General features: G+C 40.4%; 1 protein-coding gene across 2 annotated transcripts in view; it reads left to right on the top strand.

Annotated features, from left to right (window-relative positions):
* rab11fip4b (RAB11 family interacting protein 4 (class II) b) overlaps positions 1 to 19,319 on the top strand; it is a 44,967-nt gene that overhangs the window by 6,205 nt on the left and 19,443 nt on the right. The window contains exon 1 of one of the 2 annotated variants that reach the window (XM_070915036.1): positions 13,555 to 14,016. The exons of the other annotated variant lie outside the window; for it this stretch is intronic. Coding sequence (XP_070771137.1) covers positions 13,939 to 14,016 — 78 coding nt within the window. The 5' untranslated portion in view covers positions 13,555 to 13,938. Of the gene's footprint in view, positions 1 to 13,554; positions 14,017 to 19,319 lie in introns of those variants that run through there. 2 annotated transcript variants of the gene reach the window in all.

Below are 19,319 nucleotides of genomic sequence, written 5' to 3'. Positions count from 1 at the left end.
TTTTCAAAATGACATTATAGACACTATTGTGGTATTATTCATGAAGGTTAATCTTATTAGCCGCAGGTTCTTAGTATAATCTGTAAACCTTTGTTAATCATACAAATCACATGCATGAAACTTGTCTACTATGCATAACTCGTCAGAGTAGTGTATTGTTTAGTATTAAATAGTGGAGTTTTTTTTCTACTACCTCCACCATTCTTAAGGGGCCAGTATACTCCATCAGAACTACTTGTCGGATCACCACGCCTTTCCGGCGTCAAACAAGTCCGACCATTTCTTTGACTTTCCCAAAACCGACAACGCAACATTGACAACCACTTCTTGCCGTGATTGGCCAGACGTGGCAGATGTGACAAAGTAAACTGGGCTTTAACTTCTGTCCGTAGCTCTCGTTTTCTTTTGTTACACAACTAACAAATAGCCATAACTATTTGTGGCATGACACGCCGTATGAACTACTTATTTTTTGTGCGTAACCTGACCTCGTGCATCCCAGCTCAAGGTTTATCACAGCACAATGTAGTATAGGAGGATGTAGTGTAACTATAGTGACATAGAACAAGACACACTGAGACCAGTATGACATTTGATACATAAAATATCACAGGTATATTGCATCTAGTGTACATAATTCAGTAGACTACTGTATATTACATATTGCAGTACTGAGCATTTCTACCATGGTCTGTAGGAGGAGCATAGCATGTGGATTAACACATACACATATAGCCTAAAGCCAAAATCAATTGGTATTCATTGCGTTTGTTTGTTATATTGATAGTATATTGACTATGAGTACATCTAAATGAGGTTATGGAAAGCAAATGTTCATGTGAATACTGATAATGTGAGCTTTGTTTGCCTCTGTTTGAGCAAGTGAGGAGAAAATGGTGAGGCAGGGATGACAGTAGAAAAATAAAAACACAAGGAAAATATTAAGGGAGAAAAAAAACAAGTCAGTTAGAGGAAAGGAAATAGTGATAAAGGGAAAGATCGATGGGATGAAGTGAGTCAAGTGTGTATTGATGGATGTGAGGGAATGAGAGTTTGGAAAGAGATAAGAGCAGCAGATGGAATGCAGACAAAGAGGGAGAGTCTGAAGCGAGACGAAAGGGAAACCAGACAGAAAACACTGAGAAAACAAAGGAAAGATAAGAGGTGGATGAAGAGAAAGAACAGAAGAACAACAGAGTCAGATAAACTAAGCAGCACCTTTATCTAATTTATTAATGGGTGAGCCATTTGGACTATGGTTGTGAGTGACGGGGACCATTAGGGAAGGTGACGCTCATCAGGCTTCACTTCCAAATCAGTCGCTGGCCTTTCTCTGTTCAGATGGAAACAGGAACGAATGATATGGTCAGGACGAGCCAGAAACAAGCGTGTGGGGTCTGTGCTGTGGCTGCCTTGCTCAGAAAGATAAACGTGGTGTCCGCAGTCCCTGAAAAAGCATTATATTATCTAAAGCTATCTAATTTGCAGGGTCCGTCCAAAGTCTTGAAAGATTTGAAAATGCTTAATTGTTATGTTTTCATGGTTAGGAATATGCTTGAATTCGAATATACTCCTTGAAAAATTCTTGATTTTCAACATAATCTGGTGTTTCATCTACACAATCACTCATCTTTTAATATTTGCTAGATTTACTGACATGGGTGCCGATATTGAAAAGGGCGTTTTTCCACCCAAATTTGTGGGTTAGGTACCTTGAAAGTGTTTGAAAAGAGCTTTAATTTTACTCTTAAAAAGCTGCAACACCCCTGGATTTATGATATCTGTGTCTCCCTTCACTGAAGTGACTACTGAAACACAGAGTTCATCTGCATTTCCAGAATTTGGAAACGTGCTCATGCGATCACATGAAAAAAAACGGTAACTGTAATGCAGCTGTGTGGAAAGTAGGCTCCACTTTTTACCCATCGATCACAGTGCCGCAGAAGTTTGCAAAATACCCTTGAGAAAAGCAGCCAGTCAAACCCAATATTGTGGAGTTGCAAAATCATTCCAACTCTGTTCAAGCTGAGAGTGATCAATGGACAGAATCAATAAAGAAATGCAGCGAGTCTTCCTGTTGAAAGTGGGACACGGTGCATGTAGCTGCAACACTAAATCTGTTCAAGGATCATTGTCATGTGACTTTTCCTCCCTTTTTCTACCCTTATTTTTCTTGGTGCAGTTACAAAAAAAAGGCCATTGAAAATATTTTAATTGCAGAATATGGCGCTCGTTGCTTCTACTATTGTCTCACTAATACATCAAACTCTCAGAAGATTGGAAATGCGTACACAATAGGCTGATTGGAAAGGAAGGGAATTATATTTTGTTGATTTGGAAGAGCACAAGCATTGCTGCCTCACAGTTTTTGGCACCAACGTGTGTGTGGCTTAGTTGGTTAATTAAAGTTTTGAAAGACTTTCATTCACATACAAAACACACAAACACACACATACACACAGTCTGGAATAGAGACAAGGCCCAGCAGAGTCCCACCAATGACAGTCAAGGACACACCGCCACCAAGCAGACATGATTATCCTGTAACTACAGTAGCCGGCTATAAGGGAGGACTGCTAATGAACAGAAACATCACTCGTTCACCTTGAGACCGCCCCTCTCTCCCTCTTTCTTTCTTTCTTTCTTTCTCTCCGTCTCTCTCTCTCTCTCTCTCTCTCTCTCTCTCATGCACACACATGCACATATGAATTGCCTTTCTCCCATGATCTCACTGACTAGCAATGGCTATAAATCTTGTGCACAACTGGCTCTCATTCATTTCTGTCGTGCTGTCCAATTCCCCTGTTTAATGTTTATGCATATATGTGCTGTACGTATTCCTTCTCATCCTTGTTATTTTGCATTAATACTCTCATACTTGTCGACCACCCCACCACCATCTTTCCACTTCTCTCTTTCTTTCCCTTCACCCTCATCATCTCTGAAAGCCAGATTGCAGAGCATCAGTACACCCTCAGAAACACATGCAAGCAATTCTCTCTCCACTTTCTGATAAATGATGCTTTTCATTGGCGTTTGATTACCTCAGACAATCTCACCATGTTGATGTAGTGCGTGTCTGTGTGTGTGTCCCAGGGCTGTTTCTTCTATGCTATTCAGAACAGAGTTGCAATATTTAACATGTTACACACTCCACTAAAGGTGCTTAAAATCTTTTTATAGCAACATTCATATTGCTGATATGAGAATATTACATTACAAGTTACATTTCGAGCTTGAGGCAGTGTTGTGAGTTGAATTAGCATTTGGAAGAGAGCTGCAATGAATGTGTTGAGCAAGGCTGGAGGAAGCTGAAGGAGGTTGTTTCATCGTAGTTATTTCTGCCGTTCCTCTTCAACTAGTTATTCTGCAAGTTCACATGACCTTATTCTGACTTTGAGGAGGCTTTGAGCTTTTCTTTCTATTCCTGTGAGTGTGTGTGTGTGTGTGTGTGTATGTTGCCACAGGTCCAGACCGTCTGTTAGTGGACAGAGGTCACCTCCTGCCAAGAGCATCTGGGTGGAGAGCATGAAGCATGAGCTTTTACACGTACTCACACACACTCACACAAACACACACACATGTATACTGGCATACCTGCATTTATTTCTGTGTGCTTGCGTACAGGGAAGCTAATAAATTCTGTAATGCAAGTATGTTCTCATACTCACAGATATTCAGACTGCACAGGCGGTCAGACGGCAACTCATTTTCACTTTTAACTCTTTTTTTGTTTCGTTTTGCTCTTGCCCTGTCCGTGAAGTTTTCTCTTCTCTTCACTCTATCGTGTTTTGCTAGATGAAGACAATAGAGTTGTATTGTACACTCTATTGTGTAAAGTAGAGCATAATTTAACCTTCGGAAGAGAAAACTAAAATGAAAAACACAGTGATTTATGTTGTGGCTTTCTGCTGTTGCAGTGTCCTATGTAGAACATTAAGGTGTCCTATCAATCCAAACATTGTCGAAATCGCAATATGGCCAACTGCAATATCCAACATTTTTGATAAAGGTAAAACCTTACAACATAACACTTTAAATGAAGCATTGTGGTGCTACAGAGATGCCCCAGCCTACCACTCATATTCTCCAGACGTAAGGGAACATGCTCACATCGTCATCATTTTCAATTCTTTTTTTCAGTGAAAATGAAATGCATGACCATGTGTGACCATTCCCACTAAAATCGTGACCCATATCGCAGTTTCCTTTTTTTTTTTTTTTTGCATGTCGTTCAGCCCTATTCAACAGTACAATTATGAACTCCAAGTGACCAAGATCTACCTTTAAACAAAACAATGTAAAATCTAGTGAGAAGTAGTGAGAAAATGAATGTGCTGCCTTTTGTTATTTGAATCTTGCCCAATTTGAAATGACCTGTTCTCTGTACTACAGTCCTTATTGCTTTTTGCTTGGGGAAGGTGTATACAGACGACAGTGAAGACAGACCAGCCAGGATTACGTGCCAGTCAATAAGGATCCCTCACCAGCTTCCCAACAGTAAACTTCATTGGGTCGTGGCACTGCAGCTGGGGTTTGAAATTTGGAGGATTTGTTGGGATAAAGAAAGTTTATACAATACTGCATGTGCTTATGCAGCTGTTGTGTCCTCGCTGTCCACAGTACATGGGTGGGTTATCTCCTCTGGCCCTTCCTTTTTCTTGAAGACAGCCCTCTTAACACTTTTAGCTGTTAATTTCTAAACAACTTCTCTTTCTGCCTGGGTGCCTCTTTCATCGTTTTCCCTGCAAGACAGAACAGAGTGCAGAACAGACAGCATGTGAACTGGCGGAGCTGTTCAGTGTCCTTTCTAGAAAGAACGAAGAAGGAATTGTCACAGGACTCAGCAGAACACAGAAAAGTGATTGTGCATGAAGATCATCTACGTTGTTGCAAACGTAAACATGGATCTGACATATGTCTTCATACACGTGTATATAAAACACCAAATCACATATATGTCAATACTTGTCAGTGGATGTACTCACAAAACACACATTTGTCATCATAAAAGCTGAAATGAGAGAATGTACTGTATTTAGCAAGCTAATGGCATGTCCAAAACCAATAAGAAGCAATTCCACATAAAAATGACCCTTAATAATTCTCTCAGTCACAACATTTATAGAGACTGTGTTATGTGCACAGACTGGAATGTGACTTTGTCAGACTGAGTCTGAATGATGCTTCACATAGCTTCAGATAGCTGAACCAGTGTGACCAACAGGATACATTCTCTGTCTCTATTACTCGTGTGGATTTACTTCCACTGTTTCTTCTTGTAAGGGCTGCAGACAGGAAATTATACCACTACTTGGTCTTTGTGGTAGTGGGGAAAAAAACATTAACCCTGTGCCTTCCATGTGCCCTGAGTCTTATTAGATAATACCAATCATCAACTCTCTCTTACTTTCTGTCCCTCCCTCCTTAATTTGTGTCTCTCTCCTGTCATCCCTCTCCACTGTTATCTCCCTTGAGTAGTGGTGGAGGTCTGGGCAAAGCTCTGCTGCCCGTCTGTCTGTCTTGTTATCGATAATTAGTGTCCAGACCCTGTCGTCTTCTTTTCAAAGTGGATAAACTGAATTGCTTGCAACAGCACTGTTGCCCCCAACCTCTCTCTTTCTCTGTCCCCAAATCTGAGCCAGCATTTCTTACATCGCTCAAGGCCAGTGTGTAAAACACTGCACTACTCCTGTTACCAACCTTCTTTCCATTTCCTTACTTTACTTTCTTTCTACTCTGCTGCTCATGTTTTATTTGAGCCTTGCCTGATTTAATCATTGATTTTCTGCACTAGCTCTTTAGATGCTCTCACTCCCTCGCTCTCTTTGCATTTTCTTTCTTTGATCCCCAGTTTCTCCTTTGTTTTCTCACTAGCTTTCGATCAGTCCACCCATCTTTTTTTCCCTCCACCATCACTTTCTCTTTCTTCCCCTCATCTTTCCTCTCTGTTTCTCTCTGTCTTTTCTCCCTCATTCTCTTTCTATTTGTTTAATTAGGTCGCTGATTGTCCTGTGATGTGTGGACTGAATAGAAAAGCTGTCACAGGAGCTCAGTTCTGGATCACTGCCCCCTCCTTCTCTCACTTTCTCTCTCTCTTTCTCCCTCTTTCATAAACAACACAGATATACACACTCCCACTCATAGTGGGAGTTATGGCATTGCATCACACTTGGGGGGCTGATTCACCAAAACTAACTGGAAATTGAATTAAAAAGGCCTCCTGGAATTATGAAGAATCAATTCAGCACATATAATATTCTTCTATATATATTCTGATTTCTTTCAGCTCCAGGATGCGTATCGTCACAGTTTTGTTTGGCAGATATTTAGTATTGTGATATTTTGTCGTTTTAGCATCGACTTGTTCCAGCTGTGAGGAAATAGACTGATGAACAGCGTCTGTAGCAAGTTTACAATTTTCACACATTCATGTTGCCTCCACCTCAGAGTTACAATACAGCCATAAAGGAAGTTTGAACGTGCACAAAGTGTTTCAACAGTTGTTTCTGCAAAATTGCATCCTCCACAGTGTCATAACTGGCGGCTCAAATTCTTTTTCCACATAAACGAGAACTGTGAGTGAAACAAAGGTGTCATCTTGGTGTAAATGTTTACTGTGCCCAACTTCCTGTTTCAGAAACCAGGCGTCTTTAAGCCACAACACTGCTTTTTGTGCAACTAGAATGACACTACAAAAGAAAACGCTGTGGTTTAAACTAATGTAACACTTAATTCATCACATGTTGAACAGATTATCACTGATGTCCTGTTGTGATCTTAAGGCAAATAAGCTTGGCATTGTTTCCAATGCTGTTACAATAAATTACTACAGTACATGCTTGGTATATTGTGTCTGTATAATTACCAGTGAATCAACTTGTCAATTTAGGATAAAAGACAAAAACATGTTTGTGAACACTTGAGGCTTTGAAACTACAGCTAAACTGTCTCGTGGCTGTTAAATTCAAACACCTTGTCCACTGTGTTTGATTTGGGTGCATCTCTTGTGTTTGTTCCTCTCTTTGCAAAGTGCATTTATTTTCCATGACTTTGGTCAATAACTCCTTTCATGGTTCAGTGTTTTCCCTCCTGTCTGTCAGGCTAATTAGCAGCCATTGTCTAGTTGCATTGTTTCGGTTCAGCTCACACCAAGTGCCCTCTCCACCCACTGTAACCTTTTTAAAAGAGGAAGTGAACACCTCCATTAAACCCTGAACATGAAGCTCTGCAGCACTTCCTCTTCAGCTCTGAGCTGTTGATACACTTGGGTTTTGATGTCATGGTTGGAGTTTTGTAAAAAACTAAACAAAAAAAACAACAACAACTTTTAACTGTTGTAACACAAACTGCGTATCAATCACTTCTCAGTTTTTTGTCCTTCTCCCCTTCCTAGTTCCGGTTTTAATCAGACTTGTCTTTATCTTCCTCTTCCTCATTGATTCCTCTGTCACTTGCTGTCCCAGTGGCCTGTTAGTGATTTGATAGATGGATGGTCAGGACATGTATTGATCATTAGGCCTTGATCTGTTGTCAGTCACCTGTTAGCCGGGCCTGCTCAGCATACTGACATAGAAGATTATGTGTGCCAATTATCTAGGTTTGTCATTGCTGCAACGTAGCAAACATCAGATGTTTGCTATGACGGTGACGGTGGATCGCTCAATTGAACTGTCATTTGTATCATCGCTGTATTTGGGACTGTATACTGTTACAATATGTGTGTGTGTGTGTGTGTGTGTGTGTGTGTGTGGATTTGCATACCATCTTAAAGTGCATGCCATCCTCTATGAGTGGAGTTTAAATCTTTTGTATACTGGATACTTGTCCATCATTCATAAATATTTCAGAGTACATTGTGTCCTTCCATAAACAGATGCATTCTCGCCATGTGAGCAGTAATCAATACCTCCACAACTGTATGTGGATTTTCCCTGCAGGCAACATTAACCCAGTAGCCTGGTTTCACTCATATTACAGACATATAGTCACCAATAGATAGTCGTGTCCTGCTGTACGAAATGGCTCACCCTTTACATGTTTGACCTGCAGTATTCCTTTTATAACATTCTCTGCGTTACTGCATACGTTACTGCTAATATTTCAATTTAACTCTGTGAAAGCTGATCAAACCTTGTTGTCATGACTATTGTTCACGTCAAAGACAATATCTGTTGTTCTTACTAGAAGCAGGAGATAATATTGCATATGTCTATGCAATACTATACAACTCTTGCTTGCTACGTCTCTATAGTATGTTTCATACTGTCTACACACAATGGTGTATATTGTTGCATGGATTAAGTGCGACAGTGACAGTACAGAAAGTGTACAGTGTATGTGTACAGTGTGTGTGCATTGCCTCCTGATGTAGTGAAACAAAATTGAAATTTCATATTGCATATATGTATTTCTCTGCTCTGTTCTCTTCATGTGTCCTCTCCTCTTGTCAAATTCATCTTCTGCATTTTTCAATCACACGTACTGAGACTCATTTATTCATGGTCTCACTTTTTCTGTCAAGCCCGGCAAAATGAAGATAGCAAAACAGAAATGATACTGCGGATTTCAGGCCTTTAAATCTTTCGCTCGCTCACTGACTAGCTCACTCACACTCTATCTGACCCCTTCCTCTCACCGCCTCCACTGCCTACATTGTCATTATAGTGAATCTCACAAAGTTGTGCAGTTGTGTGTTTGCATGTTGTCAGATCTTAGGCTCTGTAGCAGATGTCATTTTCAAATATACTCCTCCAAACCCTAACCCTGTATAATGATGAGTATAATTATGGCATCTAGTGCAACATTTCAAATGATGTGTTGTTATTAATTATGTCACAAATTATATACTATTTAAAAAAGACTAATCTTTGAATGTGGCATGGTCCAGTAGTCAGATCAGTCCATACCATGATTCAGACTGGGGTTATGGAAATTATAGGGGGCGGTACTGATTCCTCGAAGCTAGAGGGACTAAACAGTTCAAGAACACATGGCAGAACTGCTGGCCTAGGCTTGTTGCAAAGTGTAGTTTCTTCAGAAGTTGGCGGTATAGGCTACACTTTACACACAGCTGTAATCTGCCAGAAAACAGAAGAAGAAGTAGAGGTTGCAAACCGGAAACGGAACAGGTCGTCTTGGCCATCTAACCCATCTACAGGAGAAAAATGGAGGTCCTCAGGAATTTGTTTCTATAGGACAAGTTTTAATTGGTCTTTCATGTAAGCTAGTATTGGCCATGTTTCATGCTGTACAAAGACAAATTCATGCAGGAACAGCTGATCAGTCATGTGAGTTAAATGTTCACTACGTCAGAATTTAACTCTTTTTCGACAAGGGCAAAAACCACCTCAAGCAATCTAATGCGATACTTCAAAATGTGCGTAAAAATACCTTTATGGAAACACGGCGATTGTCATTGTCATATTGTCATTATGTACATGTGTGGCAGTACATAAAAGCATGTTTACAGCATGTGAATCTGTGTATGTATCTGACTTTTTTTCTCATATATCCAAAGCTCTGCATAAACGACAAGAAGTAGCAGCAGAGTTATTGGCATTCACAGCACTCGGCCCAAATAAGCAGCCTACCGACCCCTTCAAGAGTATCCTTGCCTTGTCTTCCAAGCTTCTTCTGCTCTCCTTTCCTTCTCTTATTCTGTGGGGCCTCTCCCTCCCTTGCTCTACCCATCTCTACCCCCACCCTCTTCCTCTCTATCATTCGTCTTGCTGCATTGCGAACCCCAGCAGCTGGCTGAGAATCCCCACAGAGCTGTTTCAGCTGAACTCTGCAACACGCACATTTGTTAGGTTTGTTTTTTTAATACGACTGTATGTGCACTTAAGGGTGTGTGCCTGAAGGTATGCATGTGTTTGCTTTATCCCGGTGTCCATTCATCTATGAGGAGTATAATGCAGATTTCTCAGCCACCCCCACCTCCTCTTTGCCACCTACCCTCATCACATTAGAACAGCAACTCCCTTCTCTCCATTATACACCATTATAGAAAGTAATGTAACAATGTCTTGCCCTCTCTGAATAGCATTAACATAACTGTGTTAACACTTGGTGAAAGCACGTAGTGAAAACCAGACCCTTGGTCCATAACTATGTGTTGCTGTCTGAATGAGGCAGGTAGACATGAATGGAATTGTAAATGGCTTCTTTGAAAAGGGGGAAAGGGGCCAGCTCTCTAACAAATTGCACATAAACAAATAGCCACAGGCCATTGGTTGAGCCACTGCCAACATCTTTGAGAAGTGACGGAGAAAGAGAGCAAGAGGGAGGGACAGAGAAAGGAGACTGTAGGAAGGGTGCATTCCTTTCCACATAATTAGGTTTTATTTGGCTCTCTCAGCTTGGATCATATCTATTTCCTCCTCTTCATCTTTCTCACCACCTCTCTCTCTCCTTCTCTCATCACTCCATCAGCATGAGAGTACTCGCATCAAGCATCGGGACTCGAGCTGCAGCATGAGTCATGAAATTAACAGTGAAACACTGAAAATATGTCAACAGGCGGATGAGAGAGAGAGAAATAAAAGAAGGTAATAAGTTCACTGACATTTCCTTGTAATTTTAGCAGGATTAAGTTTTGGCTCAGCTGTCTTCAGCTCTTGCCAGGGGGTTGCTGAGTCCAGTCACTGGTACAAAGCATGAAGTAGTGAAACCTGAGCTAACACCATGGAAACAGAAGCATGGAAACACACATCTACATACCCAGGAAGTATGAGACTTTATCATCATTATAATGACATGTTAATTAAATGGACAATATGGATTAAGCTAATGTTTGGGTGCAACATACTGTCGAGGAAACACAGCCAGAAGGTGATAGAATTAAAAAAATAAATGCACGAAAGTATCACACAGCAAATAAGAAAAAGCAAACAGAAGCCATCATCCTTCTCTTTTTATTTGAAGTAGCACAGAGACCGGAGGGGCTTTGTTATGATGGCAGAGCAGTGTGTGATTTATGTTACCACAGCATGGGGAGTAGGTCCTTCAAATATAAGTAGGACAACAGCAATATGATCATATATAGTCAGGGAAGTTATATATATAGCAATATAATATAGCAAATATAACTGAGAAATGAATTGCAGTGAAACAGAATTTTGTGATCCTTTATAGAATATATAAACAAAGAACAAAGTGAAAACAAACAAACAAAAAGACAAACAAAGAACAATATAATAGGTTCAGACTAATGGTACGTACATGGCTTCCCCACCCTGACAAAAAAGACAAAATACAAGCTCACCTATCTCACCTTATCCCATACTCATGTAGCTACCCCTCTATCTTCACTGAAACTCTTGTTACCAACAATTGTTTATTGTTTAAATTAAATTACATTGTTTAAATTATTTGATGCTATCTGCCACAACTAATAATTAAAGATTAAGGGGTTAATGTTCAAGGGAAACATTTAGAAACATGCATTGATATATCACATTTACAGTAAAGCATAATCTGAATAATAATCTGAATTCATTAGCCAGTTCTAGACCAAATATAAGGAGCATCAGTTGTGCATGTGAGATTTAGAGTTTGTGCAGCAAAACTGAATCCAGGTCATCTCGTTATCTTTGTGGAAAACGTATAGCTTCACACGAACGCAGTAATACTGGTAGTTAAAACATGCTCGTAGTGCTATGTAACACTCTAATCTGCAAGTAGTGTACAGCACTCTGTCTGCTGCCGTATCATGGTCGTGTTCACATGGTCCTCTTTTCAGTTGTGGCCCATGGGGGGTGCAAAGGTTGAAATGATAATCATATAATGTTAGAGCCTATATATAACTCACCTTTTTATCCGGCTAAGATAAACAGTCTTTGAAATACACAATAGCTCCACTATGGACTGACACCACCAAACAAACATGATAATTACATTTTTGGAGCTCTAATTAGAAGAAGTCCAGGCTCTTCAGTACTGACTTCAAGTTGTTTTCTGTATCCCTGACTCTGATAAGAAAGTCTGGTCAGCATCCAACTAGAATTGAAGCAATTAAAAAAATACAAGTGAAGAGTAAAGCTTGGAGTGGCAGCTGAAAGAATGATTGAAATTCCCTGCGGCGCTGAGATAAGAGTTGAAAAAGAAATAATGGTAAATGTTGTGGAGAGCCCACTCTGAGAATATTTCCTAATATTCATTTAAAGCTGGTGTAGACTCTTTGAGGAATACATTATATTGCTTAAGGGCACATCAGTAAGACATTCACTTCTGTGAAATTATTTAGAAATGTAGAAGAAATGGCATAGCGAAGAAAGTTGTCTGTAACATTTTGAAGGAAGTATAGAAAGAATAGAATAGTTGCTTTTTAGAGGAGTAGGTGTTTCCATTCATCCATTCTGCACATCAAATTATAAAAATACTGACATGTTATTTATCTTAGTTTTACTGATTGAAACAATAATCAACACATTGGATGTGTAAAATGTCAACTTTTCAGGAACAATGAAGAACAGCTTCAGTGTATGTTGAACACCATGCATTTTTTAAAGGATTTCACAAGAGATTTGAGGATTTTCTCAACTGAATCATATGATCCAACAACTGAAATGCAAACATGTAAGTCACCTACATTGGATTAACTGGAGTTTCACCCAGCAGTACCAATATGTCCTCTTGTTCAGGTTGTGTGAAGTAACTGGATTGTAATGAGTTTATGGAGCCGGGTTACACAGTTGATATGAGATTGGATTGTGGTTATTATAATGCTGTGTAGGGCTGCAACAAAAGATCATTTCCATTATTGATTAATCTGTCAGATAGATCACAATTTTACACAAACTTTGCTCATTGAAATTGCTTGTTATGTCTGACCAACAGTCCAAAACCCAAAAATATCCAATTAAATAACATAGAAGACTAAGAAAAATATTCTCATTGGAGAAGCTGAAACCATTTTTACATTTTTGCTTAAAAATTACTTTAACAATTAATCTATTATTTAAATAGTTGATTCATTCTCTGTTGATCCACTAATAGATTCATTGACTAATTGTTTCAGCTGTTATGATACAGCTTAATTGGTATCTTTCCCTGTTTTTAAAGGACACATTGCATTGCAAGTGAACTTCTGACTCTTTTGACAGAAATGAACAACAAATGTCTCTAACTGCTTTGCCATCACCTCTCTCCTTCTCTCTTATGCTTCCTCCCCCTTTTCTCCTTCCCATTGTGACTAACCAGTACGTCTTTTCTTTTTGACCCATCTTGTGGAATCTGCTGCATCACCGAAGACAAACTGTTTCAGTTTAAGAGACAACAATCAGCCCTCCTCCCCCTCTTTGCAGCCCACACAGGCGCTGGCCTCCTCTACAGCAGAGACAGACAGAGAGGCAGGCAGGGCTTGATATGCAAATATAGCCTGAGTAGGCGGCAGCCGAGAGCAGAGTGTACAGCAATGTGAGGACTTTCGCAAGCCCCGCCCACAGAAGCCAGTTGCTAAGCAACCGCCTGCAAGGGGGGAGGAGGGGCCATGAATTCAACAACTGTTGCCTGATCTGAGCTCTCACTGTGTGAATGCGAGTCAGCCGGCGAACCAGTCAGCGAGAGAGGGAAAGTGTGCGAGCGTGAGGGTGTGAGGTCCAGAGTCTGTGCTTGTGTTTGCTTGTGTGTGTGTGTGTGTATGTGTGTGTGTTTGTTACAGAGAGAGAGAGAGAGAGAGAGAGAGAGAGGGAGGCAGTTACAGTCTCTGTCGGTGTAGGAGAAGCCAGGCAGCCGGTGCAGTGTTTTAAAGTGAACGATACATCCTGCTCTGTCTTTGGATTATACCACTAACAGGGATTCACCCTTTGGACTATCCCGGCGCTTCCTCCTCCTCTTGCCTTTGAAGGGAACACCTGTATGGTGTGTGTGTGAGTGTTTGTGTGTGTGTGTGAAAGCCAAGACAACGGACTTAGCCTTGGTCAACAGGGCGAGTGGATGACTTCAGTGGATGAGGGTTTGGCTGGTGGAAAGAGGGCGACTGCTGACCATGGACTCCCCTCACTAGTGAACGGGGTAAGCAACCAGACTGCACCCAACCAGCTGGAAAATGGGGGTGATGAAAGATTACTTGACAGAATGGGAACAAAACAGAGGAAAGACTCAATAGAGAGACATGAGGGTTTAGTGAAAGAAAGGCGAAAACATGAAGGAAGCAGGGATGGGTTTAGTTAAATGGGAAAGACTAGTGAGTAAAAGGGGGGCAGAGTCTATTGTCCCCCCAGTTTGTGTTTTAATGTGTGTGTGTGTTGCATGCAGTTGACCCTGCCTCACAGCTTCCCCTGTCTGTCTTGCTCAGCTGTTGGCGTCTGTGTCATCACACTGTCCTGTCTCTATTGTTTGCTCTCGCCTCATCCCTGTCTGCTTTCCAGTATCCCTTCTTGTTATTTTCTCTCTCTCGCTGTCTCTCCCTGCCTCAGTCGCTGGTGTCTCAGTTCAACATCTCTCTGATGGTAATGGGATTAATTGGAAGCCAGGATAGCTGGAAGGAGAGGGAGTGACAGAGAGAGGGAGAGAGAGAGAGAGAGAGAGGGAGCGTGATCAAAAGAAGTGTGCAGGGAACAGGACAAATATAGCATGTCCAGGTACAGAACGGTCATAAAAAAGAAAGATAGAGGAATAAAGTAAACATAAGAACAACAGGTTTGCTGTCTATCAGGACTGAGGTGAATGATAGTTGACAGCGTAGGCTGTTTGATTGATTAGTCTGTCATGGACATTTAACAGCTTCAGTATCAATATTTAGTCATTTGACAGTTGTCTGAAATCATTATGCTCTATAGGTGTAATTCAAGTTATTCTGTTTATTCAGGCCAAAGTTCAGTGAAAAGGGAGAAGTTTTTACCATAACAATCACTTTGTGTTTTGAACCAACCACACTGAAAATGTAGGTGTACTGCAGGCATAATACACACACAACATAACAGGCCTTAGCAATGACTATTGTATGTAAAGAAATTTGATTTACTACTATAAACTTTTAGATGAATCATGTTACAGTAAACAAACAAAACACTGTGACAGTGTCATTATTTTAAAAATGTGTTTTACTATACTTTAGATCATCTAGAGGTATTTAGATGATCTAAAAAATGTGCTGTTGACAATACAACTGATACTTGCTGTAGTTTTTGTACCTTCTGATATTCATTCGTCACACCAAAGAAGAATAGAAAGGCAAGGTGAGCTTTGCTTGTATTGTGGGGATCTCAGTAGCAACATGTGACGTCAGACTCAGATTCGTTTTAAATACTCCTGGTCTGTGACTGGACATTACATAATGAGATTTACTCTTCTTCAGCCGAGCAGGAAATTCTCTGTTGATTGTCCCGGTCCCGAAACGTTCCTGGAAGACTTTTGTTTTCCACTGAAATCACTTTGTTTATGGGCATATAGTTGAATATATTTATTAATGTATTTTGTTCACTGTAAGTTGATTTTGTTTCTTAAACAAGGTTGACATTCAGCCGAGTGTCTTTGACGGTGCACAGTGTCCACACCAGGACTAGAATAACTAGATTAGCATGCAGCACTGAGCTGTACTGGATGAATGGAGGCTAATCTGCAGCAGTGAAAACAGTCACTCCTCTACGATTCTTTCCATACTTTCCAACACTTGGATACTGAGAGAGAAGACAGACTAATCTCTAGACAAAACAAATAATTAACAAATACATTCATCTTCTCAGAGCCTGAGTTGTACTGTAGTTTCAAAGCCAAATATTGTCTCTGAACTTCTGCAGAAGCTCTCTTGGTTCTTGTTTTCCTTTTAGAAAAAATAATTAAATGAGCTATTGCTTGCACAGACTTCAACATTTGACATTCAACAGCTGACAAGAGGCTGGGGTCTGACCACCTGCCGAGGGTCTGCCACTAACGACACGCTGAAATGCCCCCATTCAACGGACCACAGCAAGAGGGCTGACAAACAGTCGCTTAAGAGAGAAGACAAAGCACTTTGTTTAAGAAAGACAGCGAGGTGCTTTCTTTTCTTTTCACTGAACCAGAGTTTGATGACTCAAAAGAGGACAATCAACATGCTAGACACAACACACTTTGGCTGTGAGACAACAGATATCAGTGAGACGGAGTTGTTAAGCGTTTGTGCTGCTCCGTATGAGTCAGGGTGTTGAAGATGAATCTAACTTCTCTTCTTACAATCGTTAATAATACAAGTGATGATGAAAATTCACAGGAAACATGACTGAACCATCCCAAATGCTGAATCAGTGGACTGCAGACCTAAAACCATTAGTCGATCGACAAAACGTTTGATAATAGATGATCAATTAACAAGCAAAAATGCAAAAACATTTGCTGCTTTTCTCTGTTTTATATCATTGTAAATTAAATAGACAACAAGAAATCTGAAGACTTCACCTTGGGCTCTTGGAAATTGTGAGGGACAGTTTTTCATTGTTTCTGATGGATTAATGCACAACTAAAATAATCCTGAGTTGCAGCCCCAGTGAACTGTATTACACTGTTGCAGGTCTAAAAACAAAGCACACTCGTGACTTTGGTTTGACTTCAGTGGGTTTATGCACGCTTCCTTGTTTTGATGTGAAGCAGTAGCGTGTTTTGTTCAAACAAACTGTAAGCAGCTGTCAAACACTTAAAGTTCAGAACAGGTGGTTGACACACCGAGTCCGCAAATGGACTAAAAAACACACACACACACACACACACAGATACACACCTGCCTACTTGGTGTGACAGCTTGCTCTTCAATTTGACAATAATTGTGTTTGTCTTACATTTGTATGTTTATAACACATGCCCACCCAAACATTAAGCTTTCTCTTAACTTCTAGTTTGGCTTGCACACAGGAACAAGAAAGCACAGCATATGGTAGCTCTGATATCGCACACTGATACACATACTTTGCACATGTAGAGCGTTGACTGAATGTTGTGCACCAGCAGCAGGATACAAACTGAACGTGCAGCTTTGTGATCTACAATTTATAGAGCTAAATTGTCTTGTCATGTTCTCAGGGATTCTGCCTTTGTAATTAAAGATGCAATACACTCATTAAATCACGCACAAACAATGTAATAGGACATTTTAATCACTCACAATCAGGGGATGTATTTCAAGTTCTCCTTGTTTAACGGGCCCATTGTGTATACACACCCATATACATGTGCAAACGTTTGAAATGAAACACTCGTGGAGGATCTTAGCTGACAGCATTAATTTCTTAACGGCTGTCACCGCTACCAACCCTCTACTCTAGTCCTAAACCTAATCTAGATCTAATCTTCACTCTAAAGCCAAATTTTCACCTTGAAATGACCCCTTGATGAAGTCAGGACTGGCCTAAATAAACTCACTCTGAAGTACTTCTCTAAATAGGAGGAAAGTACTTCAGAGTGACTTTATTTAGGCCTCAGTAGATACAGAAATACAGAAAACACACTGTTTCACCTCTTGAGTTTCATTGAGAATACTTCCACACAGTCTCCACTGTGCTGCTCCAGTCCCTCCCTACATTGTCCTTTGTCCAGCACAACATTCCTGGTTATCCAAGCAGCTACCTGTTTCCCTTGAGACTCAGGTAGAAACAAGTGTGTGTGTGTGTGTGTGTGTGTGTGTTTGCATGTGTGATTGAAACCTGAGTGTAGAGAGGTAGTGTTTTTATAGATGTGTAGTTGTGTGTGCCTAGCTGCTCTAAAAGCCCCAATGTTGATGTTTTACTTACAGTTTTGACTTAAAGATGAATGAGCCGGGAGCAGGAGACGCTTTATTTCAAAGTTCTCACAATAGGGAGTCTCTGCACAGTATTTCTGTTGGGTAAGCGTGTGTGTCTTATTTGCTGAAACCGAAGGTTCTCACTGTGTTGACTTAACAAAATGTTCGTGAAATATGAGTCATTACTTCCCCTTTGTGTAATGTGTGAGTGCGCACAGGCGTAGGACGAGTATTGCTTAGTGTAGGAGCTGAATAACAGACACGTAGGCAGATGCATGCACACACACACAAACAGAGAGCGCTTATGCTCCTCTGTCATGGTGTTTTGCAAAAGTGGTATCGAAACAATCCATGTAGGTGTGAGTATGATCGTGACTCAACAAATGAAGGATATTTAAAGGCAATATGTGTACATTAGGGTTGCAACTGAAAATCCCTATTATTTTTCTTATAGGTAAATCTGAATTCTTGATTAATGCTCATTCGTCTATGAAATGTTAGAAAAAATGAAAAATGTCCCTGAGCCCAAGGTGACATCTTCAAACAGCAGTTCAAAAACCAAATGTGTTAAATTTATTTAATTTTATATATGATAAAGAAAAGCAGCAAATCCTCACATTTGAGAAGCTGGAACCAGCTGCGTTTTTGATTGACTAATCAAATAATCGACTGATCGCTACAGCTTTTGTGTACATATGTGTGTATTAGAATATCTTTTTCTTTTCTGCAAAGCCTCTTATGCCCTCATGTCTCACAGCTTTTTGTTACCCACTGGTGGGATCTGAGGCACAGAATGACAGAAGCACCCACTGGTAACGGAGTCAAAATGCTGAATATCAAAGCAGAAGCATTAAACGATTCACTTTATAGGTGAATATTTCTGTGGTGGCAGCACTCGAGGAGCTCAGGGCTTAGAAGAATGGGGCGAAAGAAAGTAAGAGAGGATGAAATGAACAAAGAGGGAGAGAGAGAGAGGCATGTAAAGCCTCTGCAGAGAAACGCCTCTTATCTCTGGAGCTCGGTCTGACAAACACAAGCAGAGAGACTGCTGTTCTTCCTCTTGCTCCCTCCTCTCCCTCTTTTTCTTCTTCTTCATCCTCTCTGTATTTCCCCTCTTTCAAGTTGTCCCTCAATCTTCTGCTCATCCTCCAGTCCCTTTCCCGCTGACTCAAAGCTTCATCAGTGTGGATCGATCCAGTCGATGTCATGCCCCCCCCCCTCCAGACTGGTGTAGCACTCCAGCTCTGTTTTGTCTTTATTTTATTTTGCACAACACTGGTTTTGCTTGACTGTACAGCAACAAGATGTTTACTGTCCAACTAGTTATACAACAAATAGGCAACAGGAACAACACCTTTTAAAACCGTATAAGCTCCCTTTAATCTAGTTTTGCTGAAATGACACACCACAAAAATGTTCCTCAAGTATTCTTAGGGGGCGGTCCCCAGAAGAACTTAGCTCACTTAAAGCCTTAAAAGACTGCTGTATCTCTTTTAAAGGAAGAAGCTTTAACTTATATGATGGATGAAATATGTAATGCAGATCACGTTATTCATATTTATGGAATCATCTGTTGTATTCTTTGTTTGGAGATGTTTTCAAGGAGAATTTAAAATAATTTTAC

This window comes from Enoplosus armatus, chromosome 2 (genome assembly GCF_043641665.1).
Source record: "Enoplosus armatus isolate fEnoArm2 chromosome 2, fEnoArm2.hap1, whole genome shotgun sequence".
NCBI classification, from domain to species: domain Eukaryota; kingdom Metazoa; phylum Chordata; class Actinopteri; order Centrarchiformes; family Enoplosidae; genus Enoplosus; species Enoplosus armatus.
The sequence above is the reverse complement of the archived record's forward strand: the minus strand, read 5'-3'. Positions and strand labels throughout refer to the sequence as shown.